The sequence below is a fragment of the Brachyhypopomus gauderio genome, chromosome 1, assembly GCF_052324685.1.
Source record: "Brachyhypopomus gauderio isolate BG-103 chromosome 1, BGAUD_0.2, whole genome shotgun sequence".
Classification (NCBI taxonomy): Eukaryota; Metazoa; Chordata; class Actinopteri; order Gymnotiformes; family Hypopomidae; genus Brachyhypopomus; species Brachyhypopomus gauderio.
Window position 1 is genome coordinate 25886652 of NC_135211.1, and position 26288 is coordinate 25912939.

Here is a 26288-nt window from a genome sequence, read left to right on the forward strand (position 1 = left end):
ACAAAAACGAAGATAAATAAAACCGTAGACACAATATGGCGTTTCATCTGAATGTGTAATGAGGTAATGAGGTGTGTGGATTAAAAAAAACCTTTAAACTGTACGTCCGCTCCGCCCTCCAGCTCAATCTGGTGTCCCAGCCTTCATGCAGTCCCTTCGATATACAGCAGGTGGTGCTACTAACTTAAAATATGGACCAACAATCCACCAGCAAGACCAGAGACGAAGTTGCAAACTTTTTTACACTACACGGTAATATACACCTTTTTTGTTTTTGTTTTTAACTGAGAGAAAGGGACATTTTTTAGACAACAGACTTGTGAATATCCCAAGGGCCATACTGGAGGTAGAAACATGAAAGCCAATTACTATAGTTCATCAGTTATTAACTTGAGTTCTGTGGATGGGTTACATCGAAGAATAATTATTTTATACATCAGTGTACTGCATGACTTTGTATGTCTTTAGTTTATAATGTCAGGTGTGATGATGAAACCAAGACATTACTGAATGGGAAGAAACAGAAGGCCATGGTTAGGGTTAGGGTCAAATTCTGCCATTACATCGGAGTTTTCTTTAATACTCAACAGAATCTTCGATGATGAAATGCAACTCATGAAATGCTGTGCAACACTGCTTATTCTCTTTCTGCATAATTATGCTGACCTGGACTTCTTAAATGCATATTCTTATATTTATACTGATCACCAGTGGTGGACAGTAACTAAGTAAATGTAATTCGTTACTGTACTTAAGTAACATTTCCATGTTTACAGTGATGGCTAAGTTACCTTGAGAAAGTAATCCGATTACTGATTACTGATTACTCCTTTTAAAAGTAACTTAGTTACGTTACATATTACTTGATTTTAAAAGTAACTACGTTAGATTACAAGTTACTTTAGTAGTTACATTCAGCAGCAAAATAAAATTTTCCAATACTCACTTTATTGGAAGTGCATTTTTAACAGTAACAACGTATTGAAGCAGGTTCGGTAACCGAGGCAGAAACTGCTTAATCCAAAAATCCCGAGGAGGGAAACTTTATTGATAAAGCAACCCTGGCGCGCGCAGTGCCCCCCCCTCCAGTGTCACTTAAAGGGCAAGACTCGCCGTGGGGAGTAGTAGTGGCGGACAGTATCTCCTGACATTACGTTTGTGTAGCTGCGCGGTATTATGTGTAAATTTATCTGTAAACGTAATACAAGCGAACTGGGGTGGGTTTCCCGAAACGTTCGTAGCGCCAAGTACTTCGTAACCTCGTATGAAACGTACGAGGTTAAGAAGTACTTAGCGCTACGAACATTTCGGGAAACCCACCCCTGTTCAGTCAGACAGCTTGTGAAACGAAATACCATTACAATTTCAAGCATTTTAAAGTAGGCGACGTTAGTCAAAATTCCAGCACTTTTCAAACGTGGAACACAAAGCAACATTAAAATTCTTCAGGTAAATGTTCCTTCCCCTGTTTTTGAGGGGTGTTTCTTTATACTACCACACATCGTTACGGGAGGACACTGCAAAAAATGACTTGTAAAACGTGCTCGCGCTCTCACAGGGTCGCGCGCAGCGTGCGGAGTCGAGCGCTACGGTCAGACGCAAAAGTAGAACTGAGCCAAGAAGAAAGCAAAAATATAAATTTTTACTAGGGAAAATAAAAATAGTAACGCACAGTTATTTGGATAAGTAACTTTAATCTGATTACTGGACTGGAAATAGTAGCGCGTTATATTACTCGTTACCGAAAAAAGTGGTAAGATTAGAGTAACGCGTTACTAAGTAACGCGTTACTGACATCACTGGTACTTTACTCAAGTACTTTTATTTGGTAAGACTTTTACTTCACTACATTTCAAAGCGAAAATTTTTACTTTTCACTTCGTTACATTTACAGAAACATCTCGTTCCTTTTTCAGTTTTAAATCAACGCTTAATAAAATACCGAAAGGTTAACGTACCGTGTCACAGACTATAACCAATCAGCGCTCAGTAAGAGATTAAGATTTGTATGCTAAATGGCTGAGGATCTGACATGGCTGCAACCGATGGCTTTCCCCAACACCCCTGGCCTTATTTAGCCCAATTGTTTGAATTCCTCGAAAAGAAAAATGATTCGTATTCCTTCAAGTGTCTCCTCTGCATTCCGAAGAACATATCGCTGTCATCATTTATGAACTCGTCGTCAAACTTGAAAGAACACATCGAAGTAAGTTCGCCATTAGATGAGTATGTTTATATACCCCGGTTAATTATATCACATTGAAGTACACTACATTTACCAGATGCTTTTATCCAAAGCAGTGTGCAAATTGCAATCTGTGGAAATGCTAAACGCCAGTTTAACACAGGAGACTCCCACATCAAACGTTAAAGCCGGGGATACATACACGCGAATTTGGCCAAGCGAAGCGAACTTCGCAATTCATTCATATGAGGGAGGCGAAGGCAAGCAAATATGAGCGAAGCAATATTATTAAAATTATTATTAAAATTATTATTATCAGGGTTGGGGGGCGGGGCGGCGGCATGTGTGTAAAATGTTGGTGGGGTGGCGGCGAGTGTAAATTGTTGGACACAAATTAAGTATTATATCGCGATCGATCGATCGCCAGTGGTTGGCGCCAGAGCAAACTAGTAACTCATTGGGTTTTCCATCCACCGAGTTTTTGCGCATTTTGAAAATGCGCATGAAAAAAACTGGATGGAAAAAGACCAAAATTCGAAAAAGCCCCAAATATCGCAAAAAGATTTTTACGCTAGGAGGAGGTGGAAAAGTTAGACTATCGCATCGCCAAAATTCGGAAAAACTGGATGGAAAAGGGTTTTTCGCATAAACGATGACGTATCATGCCTCAAGTCATGTGGTTCTGTACACGATCGCGATGTAAAAATGGCAAATGCATACAAAAACAGTTCTGGAGAGAGCAAAAATGGTATTTAACTTCTCCATGTATAGAAAAGAAAAAGAAAAAAATGTTTCAAAACCTCAACGTGCAAAAATGCGTAACTGCCAGATGGACGTAAAACCACTATTGTTTGGCGTCCTCTCACGTGATCTAAAGTTTATTCGCGTAACTGTAATGAATGGAAACAAGGCTTAATTCGCATTTTTTTTTCTGCCGAAACTTGGAAATTGCGCATTATTTTTTCGAAAGGTTTGGATGGAAACCCGATGTAGATCGGAGATAAATAAGCTAGATTTTTTTTAAGTGTGAGTAATCGGATGTATGTCGTGTGAGCGAGTGAAGACGGTCTCTGGTAAAGACAGTCAATGCGTGTGTTTCACGCTCATTGTGTGAGAGTTGGAAACCCTGATTATTATTATATTAATTATTCGGCCAAGTTTAATATTATGAGTTCAGTAGCTTCTAGCTTCCCTGTCCCGCCATGTGGTGGACAACGTAGAACCTCAGAAAAAGTCCCCCAAGCTGGACTGAAGTGGCCAGTTCGAAATTATTGTTCTGTTTGGTGAATTATTAATATGGATAAAGTTTGGAAATGAATGTCGTGAGGATAATATAGGCTAGTTTTGTGTATTTTGTGTTTGCTAGGCAAATGTAAGGCACTGTTTCCTGTTCACCTGTTCATCGAGTAGGCCTAGGGGTTTTGATGTGACGCTAAGAAAAAAAAAGGTTTAGGCTACTTTTAGTACTTAAGTATTTTTGAAGGCAGATACTTTTGTACTTCTACTCAAGTAAAAAATTGAGGTGAATACTTTTACTTTTACTTGAGTAATATTCAATGCAAGGTAACTGTACTCTTTTACTTTTACTCAAGTACATAATTGGTGTACTTCGTCCACCACTGCTGATCACATGTTTAGACATTGAGAGCAGCAGTCTGAGAATGCTGGAATAAATAAGATGTGATCTGTCAGAGCTATTTCTAATTATTTAATGAATTCCTGGAACTTACACCTAACAGATTAACATATTGTTGACTGTTTAATTGCTTGTTTTAGTATTGTCAGCCAAATCCCAGTCAGTTGGAGGAATGAGAGATCCCGGAAAGGTATTTTCTGATCAAGGCAGAAACGGTCTGGGACACAGGCACAGCTGTTCCCTTAGCACCTATTTCTGGCTCATTGACTGAAATCTTTTGTAGTTGCCATGCAGTTCATCACTTCATACTGCTTTACTGATGTCAGTGGTTTCCCATCACAGACCCTAGTAACAGAGCACCATCCACCACTGGGCATACAAGCACACACACATTCATGCAGAGACATTCCAACAACTGTTTTTATTGAACATGAAGAGATACACATTCACACACTCAGGGAGAATTTTTTGTCAGGGACTGCCAATTGACCTAACCTCCATGTTTTTGGACATGGAGAGAGGCGCTGTGTGGAGCAGAATGCCACTTTGCCTTTATTTACTTATGAACGACGTCCAGCCACAGGTGCTGCTGATGCTGGATTACATTGGCTATTTCCTGATGAAATGCTTTAGACCTGCAGGGACATGCAGATGTTCCCACAACACAACAGGGGACAGGGAGCAGGAACAGACTCCCCTTACAGCATACAGACAAATACACAGTAGCTCAGCTTCCTAATGACATGCTGTATGTTTTTCAGGGCTTTTGGATGAAAGGGTTTATTTATTATTATTTCAGGATTTATTCCTCCTGTCATATCTGGGATATGAAATGGCTAATTGCCAGGCGTAAGGCTACTTAAGGCCCTCTGATGGAAACGTATGTGTATATTAATTCCTTAGTGCAGTGATTTATAAGCTGTCAGGCTGCTGTTCAGTGAAGGACCATGCAGGACCTCGTAAGACCACGTAAGACCACGCAGGACCACGCAGGACCACGCAGGACCACGTAAGACCACACAGGACCATGCGGGACCACGTAAGTCTTCTTTGGATAACATACCACTTATACAAATGGTTTTCTTCAGCATGTTCATTTAACTTGTGTTATGTGATTTTCTGACGTTTTTGGTATGGTTTTGACTTTTATTCATGTCTCATGCCAAATGTGCTCTTTTAACTGAGGTGTAATATATTTATATTGAATTAAATCATTGTGTAAAAATCTAAACATAAATTTTTGTGGTCAGCTTAACATTTTCTGCACCATTTGTCCGTAATCACCATGTAACGCATACCAGAATAAGAGTCTCAATACTGCAAATGTGATTTATATGTTTATTTTGAGGCATATACACAAATTTATCTTAAAATAACAATTAAAGTTTGTCATACAAATAATTAATAGCGGATCATTTAAATACACACAGTCAACACTATATATAATTTTTTTTTTCAATAAATCCACAGATGAGACATATTACAATAGCAATTACATCAAAAGTACATACTGAAAGGTATTTGTACACCAATCTCCACAGTGTTCATAGAATGAGATTAAATGTGAAAGCAGTATCTATGACCTGACTGGAGTATTGCAGTGGGAAATACTGGGGTACACTGGGAATACTCCACTGCAGTCATGAATCTTGTTGAACCAAATTGTGCACCTCTATGAAGTTCTTGGCATTTCAGACTGGATTTTAATGCACTTAACATGCAGGCATGACTGAATAAGCATGTGATGCTACGTGGTCAAATCTCCAGTTCATTATTAACAAGGTTTCAGAGATGCTGTAATACCACCACACACATCATTAGGGTTGGCAAGAAGCAAACAAGTGATCTGTAATATATAATAACTTCTGCCCAGAGTGTCTCTGTATTAAAAGGTCATTGAGAGCTTCACAAAGTACAAAAAGGCTTTTCCAAGCTACAGCATTACTGTGTATGTTAGCTACTGTGTTGGCTACAATTTTACTGTGTTAGCGACAGTGTTACAGTGTTAGCTACAGTGTTAGTGATCTACAGTGCTACTGTGTTAGCAGTCCATGACATAGGATGTTCCACTGTGTCTTCATGATTAGCCTTATGTAGCATCTTTGTAAGAGTCTAAAATATAAATCTGAGGGCACTCACTGAAATTGTTTGCAATTGATACTTTGTGATATGTGCATATATTCTTTTAATGTAATGCACACCAAGATGCCAGTTAACACATTTATATAGCCACAGAGTCATAGCCCAGACCTGCCCTACATATGACACACACTTAAGGCTATAACACACACAAACAAACGTGCGCACACATGCTAGAATATATTACACATATGTTATATTTCCCTGACCAAAGGTACAACACCTATACACCAGCCAGCAGCGTTCTGTACCAAAGTGCAAGAGTGGTGTGCTATGATCTTCCCACCCCACAACGGTGGTCAGCTTTCAGCAAACATCTCACTCAGCAGTGTTTCTGGACCTCCCTCCATTAAACCACAACCTAAATACAACCGGCACTCATCACCTGGAGATTGCTTCAGGCAGCTCAACACTACATGTGTGCACTCTGTCCTATGAAAGCAAGTCAAAAAAGTCCTGGATCATCTACATTGAAAGGTAACATGTTAGAAGAAAATCCGCAGTTTTGGCTTTAAGAGGAGAAGCTCAGTTCAGTCTGTCCAACCCCCTGAAAACCAGCCCTGCTTTCCCTGCACAAGGACTCTCCTACAAACAGTACGTGCCAGTGTGGTCCTGTACAGACTGGCTAGGGATAGAGTTTCAAAGGCAGATAAGAGTTTTCCATTAATCGAGACTCTCTGTGATGAGAGATAACAGTGATAATCAACAAGGCAGACAGGTTTCTTATGGTTATTGAATCAAAGTAAATTTCTTCACCGGCATCACCAGGATCCATCTCCACCCGTGCACTGCCACTCCAAAGCTTCTTTGATCTTTCAGCTTTCTGTTTTTTTAATCTCTCTTCCTGTCCATCTTGTTTAGTTCTGCTTGTCATTACTGTTTAATCAAGGTGGGAGAGACCAGGTCACGCCACTCCTCTAATGACACGCCTCTCCCACTCCAGAGTGTTGGCCTGAGAGGTGTGAGCAAGTGTGAAAATTATGCAAGTGCCTGTGCTATTATTAAGATTTAAATGTTTTGTACCAAAATACTGTGGGTCAACGAGCTGCTTATAGAGGTGTGCAACTAGGAATGTTAGTAGTGGGATAAACGCCATCAAGATGGAGGAACCATCTTTAGTATATAAACGGGAGAAAGACAGATCAGCTGTAATATAGTGGTCGTGGGGTTGGGGCAGGACACACCCTCTTTAACGACGTCTACCACACACTGCTGCTTCTCCCTGAAGAATGTACGCGCTCTGCTAGAGATGACCGTAGCTGTTCTTTACAGTGGCCACCATGTTAAACAGCTACAAAGAGAAACTTCAAGACACTTAAGGGCCTCGCGTGATCTCAGAGACCTACGCACTTACACTGTCCACACACCTGTCCAGACCATCATCTGTCTTCTCTCACCTGTTCACACACCATCATCTGTCTTCTCACACCTGTCCACACACCATCATGTGTCTTCTCACACCTGTCCACACACCATCATGTGTCTTCTCTCGCCTGTCCACACACCATCATGTGTCTTCTCTCGCCTGTCCACACACCATCATGTGTCTTCTCTCGCCTGTCCACACACCATCATCTGTCTTCTCTCGCCTGTCCACACACCATCATCTGTCTTCTCTCGCCTGTCCACACACCATCATCTGTCTTCTCTCGCCTGTCCACACACCATCATCTGTCTTCTCTCGCCTGTCCACTCAGGGAACTTCATGCAGAGTTTCACTTTACTACAGCTTGACCAAATGCCACAAATATACTGAACCCATTTTCCCATATAATTAAAAAATATATATTATAAGCACATATTTAAGATCTAAAAATTAAAGCATAATGGATTTAACAGTCTTGAAGTCTTTAAGTATTACAGCTGATGGAGGTAATACACCTTACATTTACAGGTTATATTTTGCTAAACCCTGATTTTTTTACAGCAAATATGCAAGTTTAAGATAAGGTATTTTATTCTTAAAATAAATGTTTTATCCTTTTCCGTTGTTAAGGCTCTGAGCCAGACGGAGACCTTTCAGATCTCATGTGGGCTTCGAAGCTGCCTGTTGTCAGCTGGCTGTAGGATCTCTTGAGAAGCATACATTTTTTTTAAACAATCACCACATGTAAAACCAGCAATAAGCATTTACCTATTTACATAATAATTGAAATAAACACATTTGTCAGAGTCCTAAAGGAGCAAATTCAGTTTCCTCAGTTGAAGAATGTTATACCTCAGGAGTTGGTTTTAAAACCGAGTGATAAATAACCAACTCTCATTCTCCAGCAGACAAATACACCAATATTGAAAGAAACAGTGGTTGATAGTTAAAGTGTGTGTCTCTTACACACCCCTGCCATTGAGCACACCACACTCATAGGTAATAAGGGCACACAGGTGTCTGTAGCCATGAGTGCAGACACACACAGACGTCATTCAGAACCTCTCGCCTCTTTCAACATACAGAACATAAAGGCAGCTCACGGCCCATCACAGGAAACAGAATGGTGAGGACTTTCCCACACGTTGGCACAGTGAAGAGAAGTCGTGCATGGGGCCGTGCCAGACGATCTACCAGACTCTGCACTTTTCCTCTGGGTTCATGGGGGTTCCCCTCTTGCACTGGAACGCCTCAGAAAAGGCTTCGAAGTTCTGCAGTGAACCTAGCACCCTGGTGTGATGGCACAGTAGTGTTTCTGAGTGGATAACTGATGAGCACAGTATCACGTGTATATAGAGAGTTGTTCATGGATTACACTCATTTTGAAAGGTGCATTCCCTATTCACCACTGTGGTGTGAGAGAATTGTTAGTTACCGGTAGTTACAATATGAAAGATGTATTTCCTTCTCAGTCATCCTAATTCTTCTGATACTATTATACTTAACCTCTGCACTCCTTAGGGGGAGTGGATCTGTACCCTGTCATGCTGTGAGGGTTAGGGGTTAAGGGTTAGGGGTTAGGGCTGTACCTGTACTCCAGCGGGCTGTGAGGATCTGTCTTGATGGACTGGATGGCATATTCAGGGCGACAGGCTCCACACCAGACCTGCAAAAGCCATTCGGGTTTTTTTTTATTATGTCTCTCACAGTGGACTTGCACCTAAGATGAAAATTTCAGACCCCTCCATGATTTCTAAGTGGAAGAACTTGCAAAGCCGCAGGGTGTTCAAATACTTATTTTCATCACTGTAAATTCTGTGATGTAATCTGTTTTTTTTTCTCTTTCAGTTGAGGCTTTTATGAAAGGTTAAGTGCTTTTTGTGCTTAAGTGATTGTGAGAGGGAATTTCCTGATCTCATTTCCTCCAGACAAGACTAGTGTGATGTGCTTTCCGTGGGGGTAGGTCAGGCCTCTCTCTCTCTGCAGTTGGATTACAACGCTGCAGCACGTCTTCGAACAGGAAGTCTCTTGCAGGAGCACTTCCTCCCACACCCGCTTCCCTGCACTGCCTGCATGTGTGTTTCAGAAGGAAATTCAGGGTTTTACTTTTTGTTTATAAATGCCTGAATGGCCAAGCTCCAGCCTACCTGACTGACCTTTTAACCCCTCTGTTCCTTCCACGTCACCTGACTGACCTTTTAACCCCTCTGTTCCTTCCACATCACTTAGATCTGCTGACCGTTTGTTACTGGATGCTTACACTGAAGTGTTCTTAAGTGTCATATTAAAAGCCAAAGAATAACAGCTGCTAACACTGTGAGAGCTGCTAATACTGTGAGAGCTGCTAATACTGTGATTTGAGCTTTTGATGATTGTTTTTTTTTTTTGCTTCAGTGCCTCCTATACAAACCAGAAATGTATTTTATTACGTTATTACCCAAACGGGTCCTGCTCATGTTTACAGTAAAGTGTCTCCAAGTCACTGCAAGTGAACCACAGATGGCTCTTCTTGTCCTTCTTCTTTACATTGTATGTTCATTTATGTCTGTGGTTATTTACGATTCTAGGTATCAGTTTTTAATTTCTGTTTGAGTCTATGTTTATTTGCAATACTGCTAATGACTAGTTTAGTAGTAGTCTGGCACAAGAGTATCTTGAATTCTGCCCTATCTCTGCTACTATCTAGGATGTATTTTGTGGACAGATGCAAGATGTGGTCGTCATGACTGGTCGGAAATTCATGCCTGTCAAGGGGAATAAAGACAGCAGCTCAAAAGTGTCATTGGTTCCCATCACTCACCTGAGCGAAGTTGAGGAAGAAGAGCTGTTTATGGTCCATGTCCAATCCAGGAAGACGCGGCTCCATCCCCTCTGTTTCCATCCACTTCATGTATGCCTAATGCTCCCCATACACACACACGCACGCACGCACACACACATGCGCACACACACAGACAAAAGGCAACAACATCTGTGATGAAGACTATATAATATCTGTATAAAACATATGAAAATGTGATCTGTGTTATTGTCATTGAAGCCTTTCATAAATGTACCTTATATGCTTGCCTAACTCCTCCATTGTCAGCAATGTTCTCTCCTAAAGTGGTGACCCCGCTGACCTGGACCAGGATACAACACAAACACAAGCACACAAACATTTGAGTGTCCTTAAGTGTCATCCCCCCCCCCAAAAAACAAAACAAAACAAAACTGGTATTGAAGATGAGGTACTACATCAGGGATTACTAATCCCTGTGGTATACCATTGATTAAACCATATGTTTTTATTCATGAATTTGATTCAAAACACAGTTGTCCTGTGAATTCACAGGTGTTTTGGAGGTTCATTTAGATCAGTTACGTTCTGCCCTCCTGCGAGCTGCCAGGTGAAGCTGCCGTACTGCTGCACCACACACTCCGCCCGCTGCTCGAAGCGCTCAGCGGAGGCGTTGCTCCACCAGTTCTGCATGTTCCCGTCCTTGTCAAAGTTACGACCTGCGTGAGGACGGTGGGGGCACAAGGTCAGAGACATGTGGCTGCAGTACACACGTACACATATACACACACATGCACACACACACGTCATTTAATGGGACTTGTTTTACTGATAGATGTGTCCTTCAGGAGATGGTGATGAAAGTCTCACCATGATCATCGAAGCCATGTGTGATTTCATGGCCGATTACCATCCCGATTCCACCAAAGTTCAGGGCTTGCAGCTGTTTCTCACTAAAGAACGGAGGTTGCAGGATTCCAGCAGGAAACACTGAAAGAGGGAGAGAAATAGAGAGAGAGGAGGAGGAGGAGAAAGAGATGGGGAAAGAACAAGAGGGACAGAAATAATTAAAAGGGAAATACAATAATCTGAAAATCAAGTACATCTGAATTTATGAACCCTTACTGTCATTTTTTAATTCAGAGGTGAAGAAAAACTGCTCTCTGTAAGTATCCATGACCCTGCTACAGTATAAACCCTGAACAGTATAAACCCTGTTACAGCACGAATCCTGCTACAGTATAAACCCTGCTACAGTATAAACCCTGTTAGAGCAGAAACCCTGCTATAGTATAATACCTAAACAGTATAAACCCTGCTACTGCACGAACCCTGCTACAGTATAAACCCTGCTACAGTATAAACCCTCCTACAGCAGAAACCCTGAACAGTATAAACCTGCTACAATATAAACCTGCTTCAGTATAAACCCTGCTACAGCAGAAACCCTTCTTCAGTATAAACCCTGTTTACAGCTGCCTCTCTGTTTGCAGAACACCAGTTCAGCTTGAAGTGTTTCCCAGAATGTCCAGAAACACTAAAACGTGCAATCTGAGAGTAATTATGCAGAAATGACTCCAGCTGAAAATCTGCATGATCACCCAGCTTGTGCATTAAGTGTATTAATCCAGAGTAAATAGTGCTCTCTCTCTCTCTCTGTCTCTCTCTCTGTCTCCAGGGTTGCCAACTCTCACGCATTGAGCATGAGACACACACATTTGACTGTCTTCACACGCTCTCACGCCACACATCCGATTTCTCACACTGAAAAAAAAAATCTAGTTTATTTACCTCAATGAGTTACTAGTTCGCTCTGGCGCCAACCACTGGCGATCGATCGATCGCGATAAAATACTTAATTTGCCCAGTAACAATTTACACTCGCCACCCCCTCCAGGTTAAAATCTCACTCCAATTGATCTTGAAAAGTTGGTAACCCTGATCTTTCTCTCTCTCTCTCTCTCGTGTGCATTGGAGCCTAAAATGAGCTCTAGATTATCTAAAAGGCTAAAAGCCTTGCAGGCATTACAGACTAATTCAGGGGGTTTAGAATGAGGGAACACCTCGCTGTCCAGGTAGACCTCACTGTGTGTGTGTGGCCACAGGGTGCTGTGGTACTGGGGACTAGCCCGACCCAAACATGGCAACAACTCTATTTCTTATTTACAGACAATATCTCTTTCTTATTTCGAATTGGAGTTTTGTTTAATGATTGCCTGTGGTGTAAAAATGTGCTACATATATTAAACCTGAAAGTATGTTTTCTCAGTGTCCTGCAGCCATGCCTGAATTCTGTCCTGCAGCCATGCCTGAATTCTGTCCTGCAGCCATGCCTGTTGGAGCTCACAGGTGCATCGCTGTGGACTTACCTATCTGGTTTCTGTTGTGAGAGTAAAACGCATTGACCACAGCTGCTCCAATGATCCAGCTGTCAAAACATTGTGTGAGCAGAAGGACAATAATGAGAAACACACAGAAAATACACAGTGCGTTGTCTGTGTGTGTTTAATGGATGAGTGTGTTAATTGGAGCTGTGTGTGTGTGTTGGGTGTTCAGTGTAACACACAGATCAGAGTCCACAGGTTCTCGCAGCTTCTTGTGACCCTTCTGAGCTGCAGCTTGAAGATTCTCCAGACTGTTCTCAAAGTAGCTGTCCTCACTGAAGTTCAGCTGTGGGTGAGACATGAAGGAAAAAAATAACAAAACAAATCAAATGAATAAAATTATTATTTATATCTATATCACTATTTTACATATTGATGTTACAGAAGTAATTTACAATCATATCTAATCCTCCCGCTTGATAGATTAAACTCAGAAATGGAGTCTGTCCAGCTCACATGAATGTACTCCTGATCTAGTTTCTGGTTCTCCTCTTCCAGGATGTAATCCGGGTAGCCGATTTGCTCTGAGATAGCCATAGCCTGAAACACCACCACCCTGTGATTATCTTACTACATCCACAAAATATATTCATTTCCATAACACAAATGTACTGTAGTATTTTAGTCTCTGGTTAATTTAAGATGTTCAGCGAGTCCAGTCTGATTAGTGCATGCCCAGTCTGATTAGTGTTTGCCTAGTCTGATTAGTGTTTGTCCAGTCTGATTAGTGTTTGTCCAGTCTGCTTACCTTCTCTCTTGCCTTTTCCTTGGACTGCTCGTCCATCCAGTTCAGCTCCTCCAGTGTTTCTACATAGGCTTCCTGAATCTTTTTAATCAAATCACCAACCTGCCCACATTACACCACATGTTAATTACTACTACACCATCCTGCAGTGACGAGTAAAGCCTGCAGGGGGCGCCTCTTACTCACCATGCGCTTGCTGTCTCCTGCGAAGGTCTCGCGCACATACAGCGCCCCAACGGCATTCTCCATGCTGCTCTGCACGTAGCGCACGCAGTCCCTCCAGCGGGTGTCCTCCACCGTGGTGCCGTGCAAGGCCTGTACAAACACACATGCACCACGCACGCACACAAACGGGTCCGCTCAGCTAGGGCAGGAAGCTTCTGGCACAGCTTGTGGCTGGTCTGAATGCCCTCTGACCTTTCTGTAGTGGGCTCGCACGTCTTTGAATCGACGGCTCAGGCTGCCGACCCTCTCCATGACGAGCATCCAGGCCAGGTAGTTCTGCACGGTCCTGCCTCATGCCACGTTACACATAATAACAATAACAACAATTACTCAGGACATGGTCAACAACACACTCAGGACTCAGTACATGGTAATAGACTGGCATGTCATAGATGCTGTACATGAATAATAATGCTTTAATCCAGTCAGTTATGACTGACAACAACACTCATCACGGACAGCACAGATTTAATTCAAGCTTTACCAAACAGCACTCAACGCAAACTCTTCTTAGTGCTATAATACAAGAAGACTTTGTTTCACAATTATAAGGTCTATAGGCATAAAACCACCAAGATGGAGAGTTTTGTGTTTTGAGCAGTGCTTTTTGGAAGCAAACGCAGATACAGGTACAAAATACTGATGTTGTAGTTCTGAGGAGTTTTGCTTCTAGTCAATATATAATATCACCTAAAAATCATATTGACAGTGTATCCTCAGGTCATCTAACACGGACAAGTAGTTATTAATGTGTGTGAGGTTCAAGGTCTGACCTGCGATCATATCTGGAGAGTAGACTGTGGAGCTGCTGCAGGTAAGGCGTGCAGTAGACCACGATGGGCTCGTCGGGCTGCACCGTCACGGACACACCCAGCAGAACTCCCTGGATGTAGCGTGTCCAGTTGAAACCCTGCACCGTTGGCCAAAGTACACAGAGACAGACTGCGATACGTCTCCTCCTGACTGACACTTGTCCCACAATCTCTTGCTCCACTGCTTGGCTGAATGCTGTTGTGTGAGACTCACATTCAGACCAAAGGTCTCCTGCACATCACGTAGGGTCATCTTGTTGTAGAGGATAGTGATGTCATTACGCTCCTCAGCTGCAGACGTCGCCTATGAACGCACGAGAACTAAATATGAGCTGTCAGCAAAACCACTAACACTACAGGTAATATCTACAAGGTTAAATCTCCTGAGCTGTTAGGACTTCTTCTGTTAAGAGATCTAAAGGCGGACTGAAGTTATATCCACTATATTGCCAAAAGTATTAGTTCACCCTTCCAAATTATCGAAATCAGGTGTTCAAATCACTTCCATGGCTACAGGTATATAAAATTAAGCACCTAGGCATGCTGTTTAGGCAGGCAGTTTTTACAAACATTTGTGAAAGTATGGGTCACTCTCAGGAGCTCAGTGACTTCCAGCATGGGACTGCGATAGGATGCCACCTGTGCAACAAATCCAGTTGTGAAATTTCCTTGCTCCTAAATATTCCACAGCCAACTGTCAGCTGTATTATAAGATAAATTGAAGTGTTTAGGAGCGACAGTAACTCAGCCACGAAGCGGTAGGCCACGCAAACTGACGGAGCGAGGTGATGGAGCGCATGCTGAAGCGCATAGTGCAAAGTCAGTCACTACAGACATCCAAACTTCATGTGGCCTTCAGATTAGCTCAAGAACAGTGAGCAGAGAGCTTCATAGAATGGGTTTCCATGGTCAAGCAGCTGCATCCAAACCATACATCACCAAGTGCAATGCAAAGCGTTGGAAGCAGTGGTGTAAAGCACTCTGCCACTGGACTCTAGAGCAGTGGAGGTGCGTTCTCTGCAATGGGTGGACCAACATCATATTGAACTCTATGGATTAAGCTCATATGTGTGTCAAGGAAGGTGAGTGAATTCTTTTGGCAATATGGTGTATCTTTTATTGTACTGGAATTATAGAGATCTGGCTCTGGTCTGGCACTGTGGCCATCCAGAAGTGGTGATTTTATCTAAAGGTATTTTGAAGGGTAAACTTCATGGCCCCCATGCGAAATCTGATCTGATTGACAAGTTGTCAATTTTGCATTTTCTCAGGGCTGTAGGCCCTGCTGGTTGGTGCCAATATATCTCTTGAGTCCCTGGTTACTCACGTTGGCGTTATCGCTCAAGTCCCTGGTTACTCACGTTGGCAATATATCTCTCGAGTTCTAGGACACTCACATTAGCGATAACTCTCTCGAGTCCCTGGTTACTCACATTGGCGATATCTTTCTCGAGTACCTGGTTACTCACACTGGCGATATATCTCTCGAGTTCTAGGATACTTATGTTGGCGATAACTCTCTGAAGTTCCAGGCTACTCACGTTGATGATATACATCTCAAGTACCAGGTTAGACACATTGGCAATATCTCTCTAGAGTCCCTGGTTACTCACGTTGGCGATGTCTCTCTCAAGTTCTAGGATACTCACGTTGGCGAAATCTCTCGCGACTTCCAGGTTACTCACGTTGGCAATATCTCTCTAGAGTCCCTGGTTACTCACGTTGGCAATATCTCTCTCAAGTTCCAGAGTTTGCATCATATCCTCCCACACACGCTCATCTTCCAGGGTCAGGTTCCTGTCCTCCCGTGCTATTTTCGCCATGGAAACCATGAACTGCAGGTAAGCCTCACGCACCTGCCCGTATAGGTGAACATAGACAGGCTGCTGATACCTGTAATTATAAAGCAGGTAGTGATTATGGAGAGAGTATGGGTTTACCTTTCTGTAATTACCATCGTTGAGGTAATAATCTCTTGAAGGCATTCCTAGCGATGGCTGGTCGATCTGTAAAAACAAGCAGGACATTTGAGTATTTAACGTGATCATTTTCTACATTCTTTAAGAAAACTGAGTGCTTTCGAAACATCCGATTCTGTGTCTGGTAATGTTTAATGGCAGAGGCTGTGAAGCTCGTTCCGTTGCGCTTACATGGATGATGTGTTTGCTGGAGTCTCGATCATCAGGCCACACAAACATCTCCAGCAGCACCTTCCTGTTATAACGAGTGTTCAGCATGGCTAGTGTGTCCTCCAGCCACCAGGGTTCCTCTGTCAGAAGACCGTAGAGAAGAAGTGCATGTCAGAACATTTGCTCATGAGAGCAGAGGAACACCCCAGTGGCGTGTAAAGCAGGGGTACTCAACTAAATTTTTCCGCGGTCCAATGTTGGCAGATAGCTGTGACCTGAGGTCCGGGGCGGCGAGGTTGGCGAACGTTTGTTGTTGAGCGGGGGGGGTGGCGAACATAAGTTGTTGAGCGGGGCAAACGTAACGGCACGGTGTTTTTTTTTTTTTCAATAAATTTCAATTAAATGCTCCGGTTTTAAAAAAATTCTCCCGTCATAAATTATAAATATGTTTTTTTTGTCCGTATCCAGTTAATCAGGAATTAGATTGGGTCCGGACAGGACTGCGTTCGGGTCCGGATCCGGACCGCGGTCCGCCAGTTGAGTACGTCTGGTGTAAAGAAATACTGCCAGCCTCAGATGTCATATGACAGATGATGACTAATCTTGCCAATGTACATTTAGAAGTATGACTAGCCTCTTACACTGGTGTTTGCATCGAATATATTAACTGGGTCTTTCGCTAAAAAGATTTGCATGCACAGACACACAGATTTGTGTCCGAGCACACACATATACGAGAATAATCACGATCAAGCGTTCTCTGACCATTAAGTTTAATTACAGCTTCCTCACTGAGAGATACAGGGCTATAGTTTGAACCTCAGTGCTAATCAGTAAGGGAAGAGTCTCTCTTCTCCTACATCCTCTCTCTTCTCCTACATCCTCTCTCTTCTCCTACACCCTCTCTCTCCTCCTACACCCTCTCTCTCCCCTCTCTCTCTCCCCTACAACATCTCTCTTCTTCTACACCCTCTCTCTCTCCCTCTACAACATCTCTTCTCCTTCACCCTCTCTCTCTCCCTCTACATCTCTCTTCTCCTTCACCCTCTCTTCTCCTACACCCTCTCTCTCCCCTACAACATCTCTCTTCTCCTTCACCCTCTCTCTCTCCCTTACATCTCTCTTCTCCTTCACCCTCTCTTCTTCTACACCCTTTCTCTCTCCCCTACATCTCTCTTCTCCTACATCCTCACTCTCCTCCTACACCTTCTCTCCTCCAACACCCTCTCTTCTGCTACACCTTCTCTCTCTCCCCCTACCATCTCTCTTTCTCTTCTCCTACACCCTCTCTCTTCACCCAGCTCTCCCACCTCACTGTATGCCAGTCTGGTTCAGTTTGCCATCAGCACAGCTGCAGGTTTCCTATCGCCTGGTCCTTATCAGTTCTTTGAGGTTCCAGACTCTCTACCATTGTGTTTTTCCCATTTAGATAAGACACTGCTGCCCACCATGACAGTGAATCAGGGCGTCCGGTATCTTCCTGTACCTGCTGTGCCGTTCCAGCTGTCCGACGCGACGGGCCAGTCCCCAATACTGTCAATAAGCTTGAGGAGGGGCTGTGAGTCACGCTGCTCAATCACACCTGCAGGGGGCAGAGGTACAGTCGATGTATTCAGTATATGGGGAATAAGCTACGCTTTACACATTGTTTGTAGACGCTTTCCCCTCCCGAGCAGCCTGGTGTTGGAGCTGCGCTGACACTCCTCCTCTCAACAGCAAATTTTCAAAACACTTACAGCCATTATGTGTGATGCTTGGGCTGCCTGTCCACCCCCAATGGTTTGTCGGTTTAAAAAATGCTTTATAAATAGACAATGACGGTCATCTGAAATAAGTGAAAAGGGTATTCCATGATGGCATGAGCTATGTTTGTGGTGCTGGATGGCCAGTTAGGCTACTGCTCTGATTTATGGGGGGACCTGACCCAACTGGACTGAACTTTGGATCTTTTGGAACTTTCTTTCTGAAATCTTTGGAGTATTTCAGGCCTAGCATTAGAGGTCAGGGTCCCGTAGTGTACCCAATTTTTTTTTATGGCTTTGTGTCACTGAAAGGAAGTTGTCTTCTCACTGACTAATCGTTTTTGTGGATGGACGTGAAAGCTTCTGTTCGGCGTCACTCACTCTCATTCATACAGGAGCGGTACAGGACTTTAGCTTTCCTGACAGCATCCCGGTCACGCACACTCTCAGTCTCTAGAACCCCTGTGGAGCAGCAAAAACACAGGAGCATGCAGCTGAGAATATAATCCACAATGTGTGTTCGTCCTGTTAATCCCATGTGCAGCCTTACCCTCAGCCTGCGAGGAACAGGCCAAAAGACAGTGGGGGCGACCCACTCACCCTTGAGCACGATCTCCAGCTCGTCCCTCAGGATGTTGAAGACACTGTGGAGGGAGCTGGTGTCAGGGATCACGTGTCTCTCCTGCCAGCCCCCGCAGGCGTACTGGTAGAAGTTCTGACACGGGTCCACGCTGGGGTCCATGTTCCGCAGGAGTCTCGCCGCTGTAATGACGGCAGCAGAGTGGGTGCACCTTCCTCCGCACGACCACAGTCATCCTCACTTCTTCACATGGACAGACAGCTGACACTATTTCACACACACTTGTACTCTGGACGTTCTAATTCAACATAACATCTAAAATAAAGTTATTAAAACAGCAGTAATAACTGACATGATTTTTTACATGATCCCAGGCCTCTGATCTGAAGCTCTCTGTAGGCAGCTTAGATCATGGATCCTGGATTTAAACTTTGCTGAATGACTGCTCTTTTAGCTTTAAGAGTGTGTGTGTGCACAGTGTATTCAACAGAGTCTACCTGCGGTGACACAGTCTGGGGTCGTGCAGATACCGCTGTCATTCCTGAAGTCGTACTGCAGCCCTGGATTTGAACAAAAATATAATTCAATTGCAAATGCACAGTCTGATTTGCTATAGAAACGCACGGCACAGAATTTGCAATGCTGTCCAAATAAACCTTGCCTTTTCAGTGACACATGTGCACTGACAGTATATATAGTCTAGACCACATATGTCAAAGTCAAGGCCCGCGGGCCAGATCCGGCCCGCGAATTGATTATCTATGGCCCCCTGGATGATATTTAATTACTATTAGAACCGGCCCGCAGGCCACAGCCGCCCGCTGGTGTTTTAAACGCACAAACACTACATTCCCCACAATGCAACGGTAGCCCGCGAAGTCACTGCAGCGCACACAAGCGGCAAAGGTCCGCTCGGCGAAAATGACGTAATCGCAGTGGCTCCGCCTGTGGGCGAGGGCGTCGCGCGCTGTCGATTCGCGAGGTCGTGCACCTCTCGAATTTTGTAACGTTGTGCGCACCAGCACGTTAAACTTAATTAAGTTAAATTTTTATACATATATTCGAAATGATTCGACATAATTCGCTTTTATTCACATTATTTAATGGTTGTTTATTTTCAAAACGCCCAATCTTAACGTCTTCACGTTCTCTCATGTTTCGTCCTGGAATTACAAGAGGCTCGTATTTGTTAACTGTTCAGTCAGACAGATATTTGTTGTGAAACGAAGTAGTTACAATTTCAAGCATTTTCAAGTACTTTAGCCTAAATTCCAGCACTTTTCAAACCTTTATTACTTTATTCATTTAATGTACAGGACATGTTTTCTTTGAAGGAAGTTTGTTTTTATCTGTTTGCTTGTTGAAAAATGTTTTCACTTGAAATTACTGACAGATCCATAAGAAAGTATTGCTTTATTCATTTAAGCATTAAATAATAAACACTGTGTTAGGTCTTGGTTCAATAGGCTATGTGCAATCATTTCAATGTTTTAATAAACATTGAACCAGTCCGGCCCTCGGCTTGTAGCAAATTTGGTTTTTTGGCCCTCGGTGCATTTGACTTTGACATCCCTGGTCTAGACTGTTGCCTTGCGCTGCACTTACACCATCCACCATCCATATATATATATATATATATATATATATATATATATATATATATATATATATATATATATATATATATATATATATATATATATATATATATATATATATATTCCTCTAAGATAATAACAAAAGTCTCTGATTGAATTTAGAGACCCTGATTTTATTGGGACATGGTAGTTGGGACATGGACACCCTTCTGTAAAAGACATTGTGCATTGATCATCTGGAACTGGTTTTGTCCACTGTGACATTGCTGCTGTCTGAGCCTTCAAATAACACAGAGTGTGTAGTGTATGGAGACAAGCCCATGCAGAGCTGAGAGGAACCGTGCTGGGATTTGAAAAGTGATTAGATTTTCTTTTCTTTCTTTATTTATTTATTCATTTAATGAACACAGGCTTCATCTTGGTTTTGTGAACCTTCAGAATTTCCCATTCTGTGTGAATATTCAAAAAATTACATGAAAAAGGTTTCATGTTTAAATATTTTCCAGATTATGTATACAAACATATTGAGATGAGTTTCTCTTACCTTTCAGTGTAGAAGCATAAAGAACTATCAGTCCCGCCAAAGCACTGCTTGTCAACAGTAACATGATGGACAGGCCGATCTCCACGGTGGTCCAACGGTGCTGTCTGGGGTTAGATGTTTTCTCCATTATATCCGTTTGGCTCTCTGACTTTCCCATTATGAAAACTGTAAAACATAATGAAAAGCAGAGCAGCAGACAGACAGGGTGTTAAGACCAAGCAGGTTGGTCACTATAATGTGAGTGGAATAAGTGATCAGAAGTGTTGGTTACTATAACATTTGGAATAGATGATCAGAAGTGTTGGTTACTATAACGTGTGGAATAAGTGACCAGAAGAACACATATCAAGTCTTGGAATGCTTCATGAGAAATGTTCATTATCAATCTTGTGTTTTCTTAGTCTCAAACATTGTCCACTATTCACCACAGCTCTGCTGGTTAGGAGGAGTTCGCTTTTAGAGAGACGTTAATACCATCTTCTGCTGAGAGTGAGTTTCCAAAACTATGGTCTCTCATGAAAGCTCCTTGCCTGGGAAACGATTTCTGCGCACATGCCCTAACGTGGATTTAGCCGATGTCTCACATTGTTGTTCATCGAGACAGGGTTGTGGCTGTGAATCTTGCATGATTTCCAGCAAATTATTTGCGTGTAGATTTCTAGATATTCAGATATTGTTAGCTACCTATATGCATGAAAACACTGCATAAATCTACCTCTACCTCATCTACATCTACACGTGCATCCTCAAGTTTGCTTATGACTGTTGCTTAGAACGAGATCTGGTGGCCTGGTGTTAGGATAACAATGACAAAACCAAGGAAATGATTGGTGACCCAAGGAGGAGGGAGAAACTGCTCAGACAGCTCTACATAGGCGAGACGGACGTGGAGAGGGTGAAGACCTTCAACTTCCTTGGAGAGCACATCAGCAATGACCTCACCTAGTCTTACAAAATACGGCAGATCATCAAGAAGACCCAGCAGCGACTGTACTTCCTGAGAAAGCTGAGGAAATTGGGTAAACCTGCCACGATTCTCAGCAACTTCAACAAGTGTACTGTTGCTCTATCACAGGCTGGTACGGCAACTCTACTGTTCAGGACAGGAAGGCCCTCCAGCACATGATCAAAGCTGCACACCCCAGTGCAGGATCATCCTTCCCCTCACTACAGGACATTTACCACACCAAGAACATCAGGGCAGCACTCGGCATCATCAGTGACAATACTGTGCATGTGACAATACAACTCTTGAATCATGAATCTGGCTACATTGCAATAATCAACATAATTTCATTTTGATAAAGCAGAATCTGCTAGCTAGTAGCTACGTAAGGTAAATCCATCTACTTAATAATCCTAGGTGGATGCGGCAACCGTAAAAGTCTTAAGATATTACTTTCAATTTCGTTCAATTAAGTAGATATTACGTTCAATTTCGCGCATGCGTATTCTAAAACTAAGAACTTTAGCGGCCTAAAGAAAGCCGCTGGTCATCTGCGGGCAAAGCAAATGAAGAATTAACGCAGAAGAGACAGGGAGAGTGACAGAGCTTGAGTTATGACCAAAATAAACATTTGTTTGTTTGTTTTTAGTGATTCCTGCAGCTCCATGACCCTGAAGGGATTCCGGAGTGGTCTCGTTTTAATTGATGATCAAGTAGATTAGACTGTTTCCTGCCTGTGTGTTTAGAAAAGGAACCAGAACGCGCGTTTACACAAGCAACTCATAAATATCGGAGTTCCGATTACTCCGTGTCCATATCATTTCATATCATTCCGATGAGGAAAGAGGCAACGTCGATCAGTTGCACTAACCAGGCATAACTGAAAGTACAAAAAATATCCAAAAAAGGTTTTCTTCTTACTACTTTACGTGAAGTTAGATGCAAAATTCTAAAATGTTATTTGTGTCTGCATGCATGAGGGATATGTAATTTAGGCCTATCTAATCTTTTAAAATATACTTACATCAACTTGCTCCAAAGCGACACTTTTTTCCCCAAAAATGTTCTTCCTCACGTTTCGTGCAGTTTGCTTCCTCCATCAGGGGATTCACCAATTGTACAAAGTTGCACATTGATGCTTTAATGTTACAGCCGTTACAGCGACGAACTTAGTATTTGGCTATTTTTTTTAATCAAAGAGAAGCTGTTTGTAAAAGATGCAAACGTATGAAACTTACATATGGAAGTTAAACGGTACATCAGGGATCAATGCAGTTTCGACTGTTAAATTAAATGCGGTTTATGAGGCACCTAAAGGACTGGTGATAATTTCATGTTGTATGGATGCATGGTTGATAATCCAGAAATCAAATGCTTGTTTAAATGTTTCCTGTTTACTTCTATACAGCTCCTCACGAGAATAAATACTGGAATTACCCGCTGAACGGCTGAATAGTGAGCCCTGAACATAAGGAGTCACGTTTGAGCAATTTTCTTCTAACACACAGTTTAATGATTTAAAAAGTCAGCACGTCCACTATAATATACCTTTTTTCACATATTATGAATTGATTTTCACAGTATATAATTAGTGCATCCGCAGATTAATGCAGTTCATTGTTGTCATCAAGTGAAAGTACTTCAGGTGCGGTGTTCCCTCTGTTCCGTGTAGTAAAATATGTTTAATCTATATTTGTTCCACAAGTCCACATATTTTCTCTTCGGAATGTTCCTCTCTAATACATATAGCATACTGTTCTGATATTTCCTGGCGTTAAACCCATTTTCTGCATTAAATCCTTCATCACTCTTTTAGTAGTTACTGTCTGTGTGTGTGTGTGTAATTTATTGTGTCGCTGCTGATGCTTGGAGACCCATTTTCACAGCAGATACAGGTTTTGGTCTTTTGGTTTTAAGCTTTGTCGTCTTCAGAACGCATTAATTGTCTATAATTGAAATGCTGTAAAACGTTCTCGTCGTGCATTACAGTGTTGGCCCTGGCTTATTATAATAGCTGCTTCCCTGTCAGAAAATCCCTCTATGGTTTATAGCAGATGTAAACTGCCTTTGAAGTGTTGAAGAATTATGGACTTGGTTTTAATAGGGCTGCAAATATGAACAAAATAAAAGCTCTTGAGGATTACTAGAGGACATGCTTCTGACAGTGCTAAATCAGAAGCACATTACACAGGTCAATATTGCCGTAAACATAATCCATATTAATAGCACAGTTTCTGTTGTTTCTTTTTCATATTCAAATACGATGTTTTCATGTTATTTCTAAATGTCTTTACTGTGGATATGTTTACAGAAACTTCATCAACCTGTGGAATTAGCTTTGCTTGTTTTATGTGAAATGGTTGTTTTTTCTGTTCTGCTGGGGTGTAAATCAGGTGATGTGTGTGTGGGGTGTGAGTGGGATGTAAATCAGGTGGTGTGTGTGTGGGGTGTGTGAGTGGGGTGTAAATCAGGTGGGGTGTGAGGTGTGTGTGGGATGTGTGCACTGGTTCCTGTTAACTTGTTAACACTGTTGAATACTCATGGACACGTTTGTGTGAGCAGAGGTGTGTGTGTGTGTGTGCGTGTGTGTGTGTGTGTGTGTGTGTGTGTGTGTTTGTTTGTGTGTGTGTGTGTGTGTGTGTGTGTGTGTGTGTGTGTGTGTGTGTGTGTGTTTGTTTGTGTGTGTGTGTGCGTGTGTGTGTGTGTGTGTGTGTGTGTGTGTGTGTGTGTGTGTGTGTGTGTGTGTGTGTTTGTTTGTGTGTGTGTGTGTGTGTGTGTGTGCGTGTGTGTGTGTGTGTGTGTGTGTGTGTGTGTGTGTGTGTGTGTGTGTGTGCATGCGCACACTGCCTAGAGAGGCCAGCACCAGCTGGTTAAACACTGTGGTGTTGATGGGTTGTCCTGGGGACTAACTTTGATATCTATCAGTTTGTCTGATGTGTCTCACCTGCCATGTCTATTTATGTGAACATCATGATTAAGTGATTTTATAACTGTTTTTGTCATTATTAGGTTTAACATAATCACTTCACTTTAATTACTTCATAATTCACATTAGATTAGGGATAATATTCATTATGAAATAATGAGTCAGGAGTGAAGGAATTAATTTGAGATTTGCATGAATATATATAATAGTTCTAAGGTGCAGCAATACACTTGGAGCTGATTATGTGTAAATGTGTGATTATGTGTAAATATGTGTATGTCTGATTATGTGTAAATGTGTGTATGTCTGATTATATGTAAATATGTATATGTCTGATTATGTGTAAATATATGTATGTCTGTCCGGACCAAGAACACGATGAAAGTCATTTGCACTTTTCAAGATAATGAGAGCGATTAGATGTAAAACATTCACACTAAGCACATAATTGAAACATTGTGTGATTCTTAAACTGCACACTATAGTTATATTATCATTGTACTTACTTTATCAAATGATGACTAATTCTATAAAAATTTTAAAACAATTCTATTTAAGGATATTTTTTTAAGTTACAGGTGAATGCATCTGGTTATTTCTGGTACCACGGCTACTTGGTAATAAGTTATGTCTACATTACAGTGTTCATCATATTGTATAAGAGTCTGCATCTGAAGCATTCTTACCTTTTTTGTGATGAACTGAATCCCGGAGGCCCTCTGGACGCCTTCAATTACTCAAACACCCCTTCTAGGTTTTCACCCAGAGCTGGTGTGTGCAGAAATGAGGCAGCAGGCAGACAGCTGGATGCCAGAGGGACTATCTGTTCCAATATAGCTCTGAGGGAGAGGGTAAAGAGAGGGAGGGAGGGAGAGAGAGGGAGGGAGAGAGGGAAGGACGGAGGGAGGGAGGGGGAAGAGAAAGGCAGAAGAGTGGGGCCAAACGGAGATGCTGGCAGTACCCCAGTGAAAAGATGATGGCAATAGTACAACATAAGTACATCCACTAGAGGGCAGTCGTGAGGTGCAGCTGTTATCTGTGCAAGACACATGTAATATCTAATGTGTTTTATTTTGATTGACACACATTTGTCAAAATACAACTAAATTTTGTAAATGGACTGTAAGTAAAAAAGAAAAACCAAAAAGATACATTCTTAGGGATTTTAAAGCTTATTCTAATTATGCTCTCACATTATGATAACTGAGATTCATTAACCCTAAGAACCGAGAGAAAGTCTGCTCCACCAATGGCTACATTCACCTTTCAGCAGCCACGCAGCAGCGGGGTCCGTCTGGAGCAGCAGCCGTAGGTTAATCTCCACCGCCCTCATAAACTGCACTGACAGCAGCCCGGTGGGCGACGTGGGGTGGCGCTGTTGGGAGGGTCGGCAGGACTGCGGCTTGGCAGAGATGTGAACCCGAGCCCGTGTCACACTGAGATGGCTGGATGCCGAGCCTCATTAGCGGCCTGATTAGCCCCTGTAATTAGCCGCTGTAATTAGCAGACATCAGACGGCGCGGGAGGCGCTGGTGCCTGGCGGGCGGCAGCC

The 26288-nt window shown here is 42.5% G+C and overlaps 1 protein-coding gene and 1 long non-coding RNA gene across 5 annotated transcripts in view; one reads left to right on the forward strand and one right to left on the reverse strand.

Annotated features, from left to right (window-relative positions):
- The window catches only part of LOC143514456 (uncharacterized), a 15301-nt gene extending 4447 nt beyond the window's left edge, over window positions 1-10854 (forward strand). Inside the window, exons 2-4 of one of the 3 annotated variants that reach the window (XR_013130881.1) lie at window positions 4725-4860; window positions 10013-10216; window positions 10661-10854. This is a non-coding gene — a long non-coding RNA (uncharacterized LOC143514456). Of the gene's footprint in view, window positions 1-1941; window positions 2207-4724; window positions 4861-10012; window positions 10361-10660 lie in introns of those variants that run through there. The other 2 variants (XR_013130882.1, XR_013130880.1) reach the window with 2 other exon arrangements.
- mmel1 (membrane metallo-endopeptidase-like 1) lies at window positions 5146-25638 on the reverse strand. 2 transcript variants are annotated; one of them, XM_077005620.1, is made up of 23 exons: window positions 25423-25638; window positions 20865-21029; window positions 19220-19282; window positions 18743-18904; window positions 18524-18604; window positions 17887-17982; window positions 16422-16540; window positions 16212-16277; window positions 15993-16127; window positions 14486-14575; window positions 14233-14369; window positions 13652-13745; window positions 13421-13549; window positions 13238-13336; window positions 12946-13029; window positions 12672-12775; window positions 12475-12533; window positions 10976-11095; window positions 10691-10824; window positions 10383-10448; window positions 10127-10222; window positions 8916-8992; window positions 5146-8616 (listed from the first exon to the last, which is right to left on the reverse strand). In XM_077005620.1, the coding sequence occupies exons 2-23, from the start codon at window positions 21019-21021 to the stop codon at window positions 8517-8519; spliced, it is 2268 nt and encodes a 755-aa protein (XP_076861735.1). In that variant the 5' UTR covers window positions 21022-21029; window positions 25423-25638; the 3' UTR covers window positions 5146-8516. The 2 variants fall into 2 exon arrangements, with proteins under 2 accessions (XP_076861735.1, XP_076861745.1); XM_077005630.1 differs by lacking the exon at window positions 25423-25638 and adding an exon at window positions 22835-22900.
- Window positions 25639-26288: the final 650 nt, after the last annotated feature.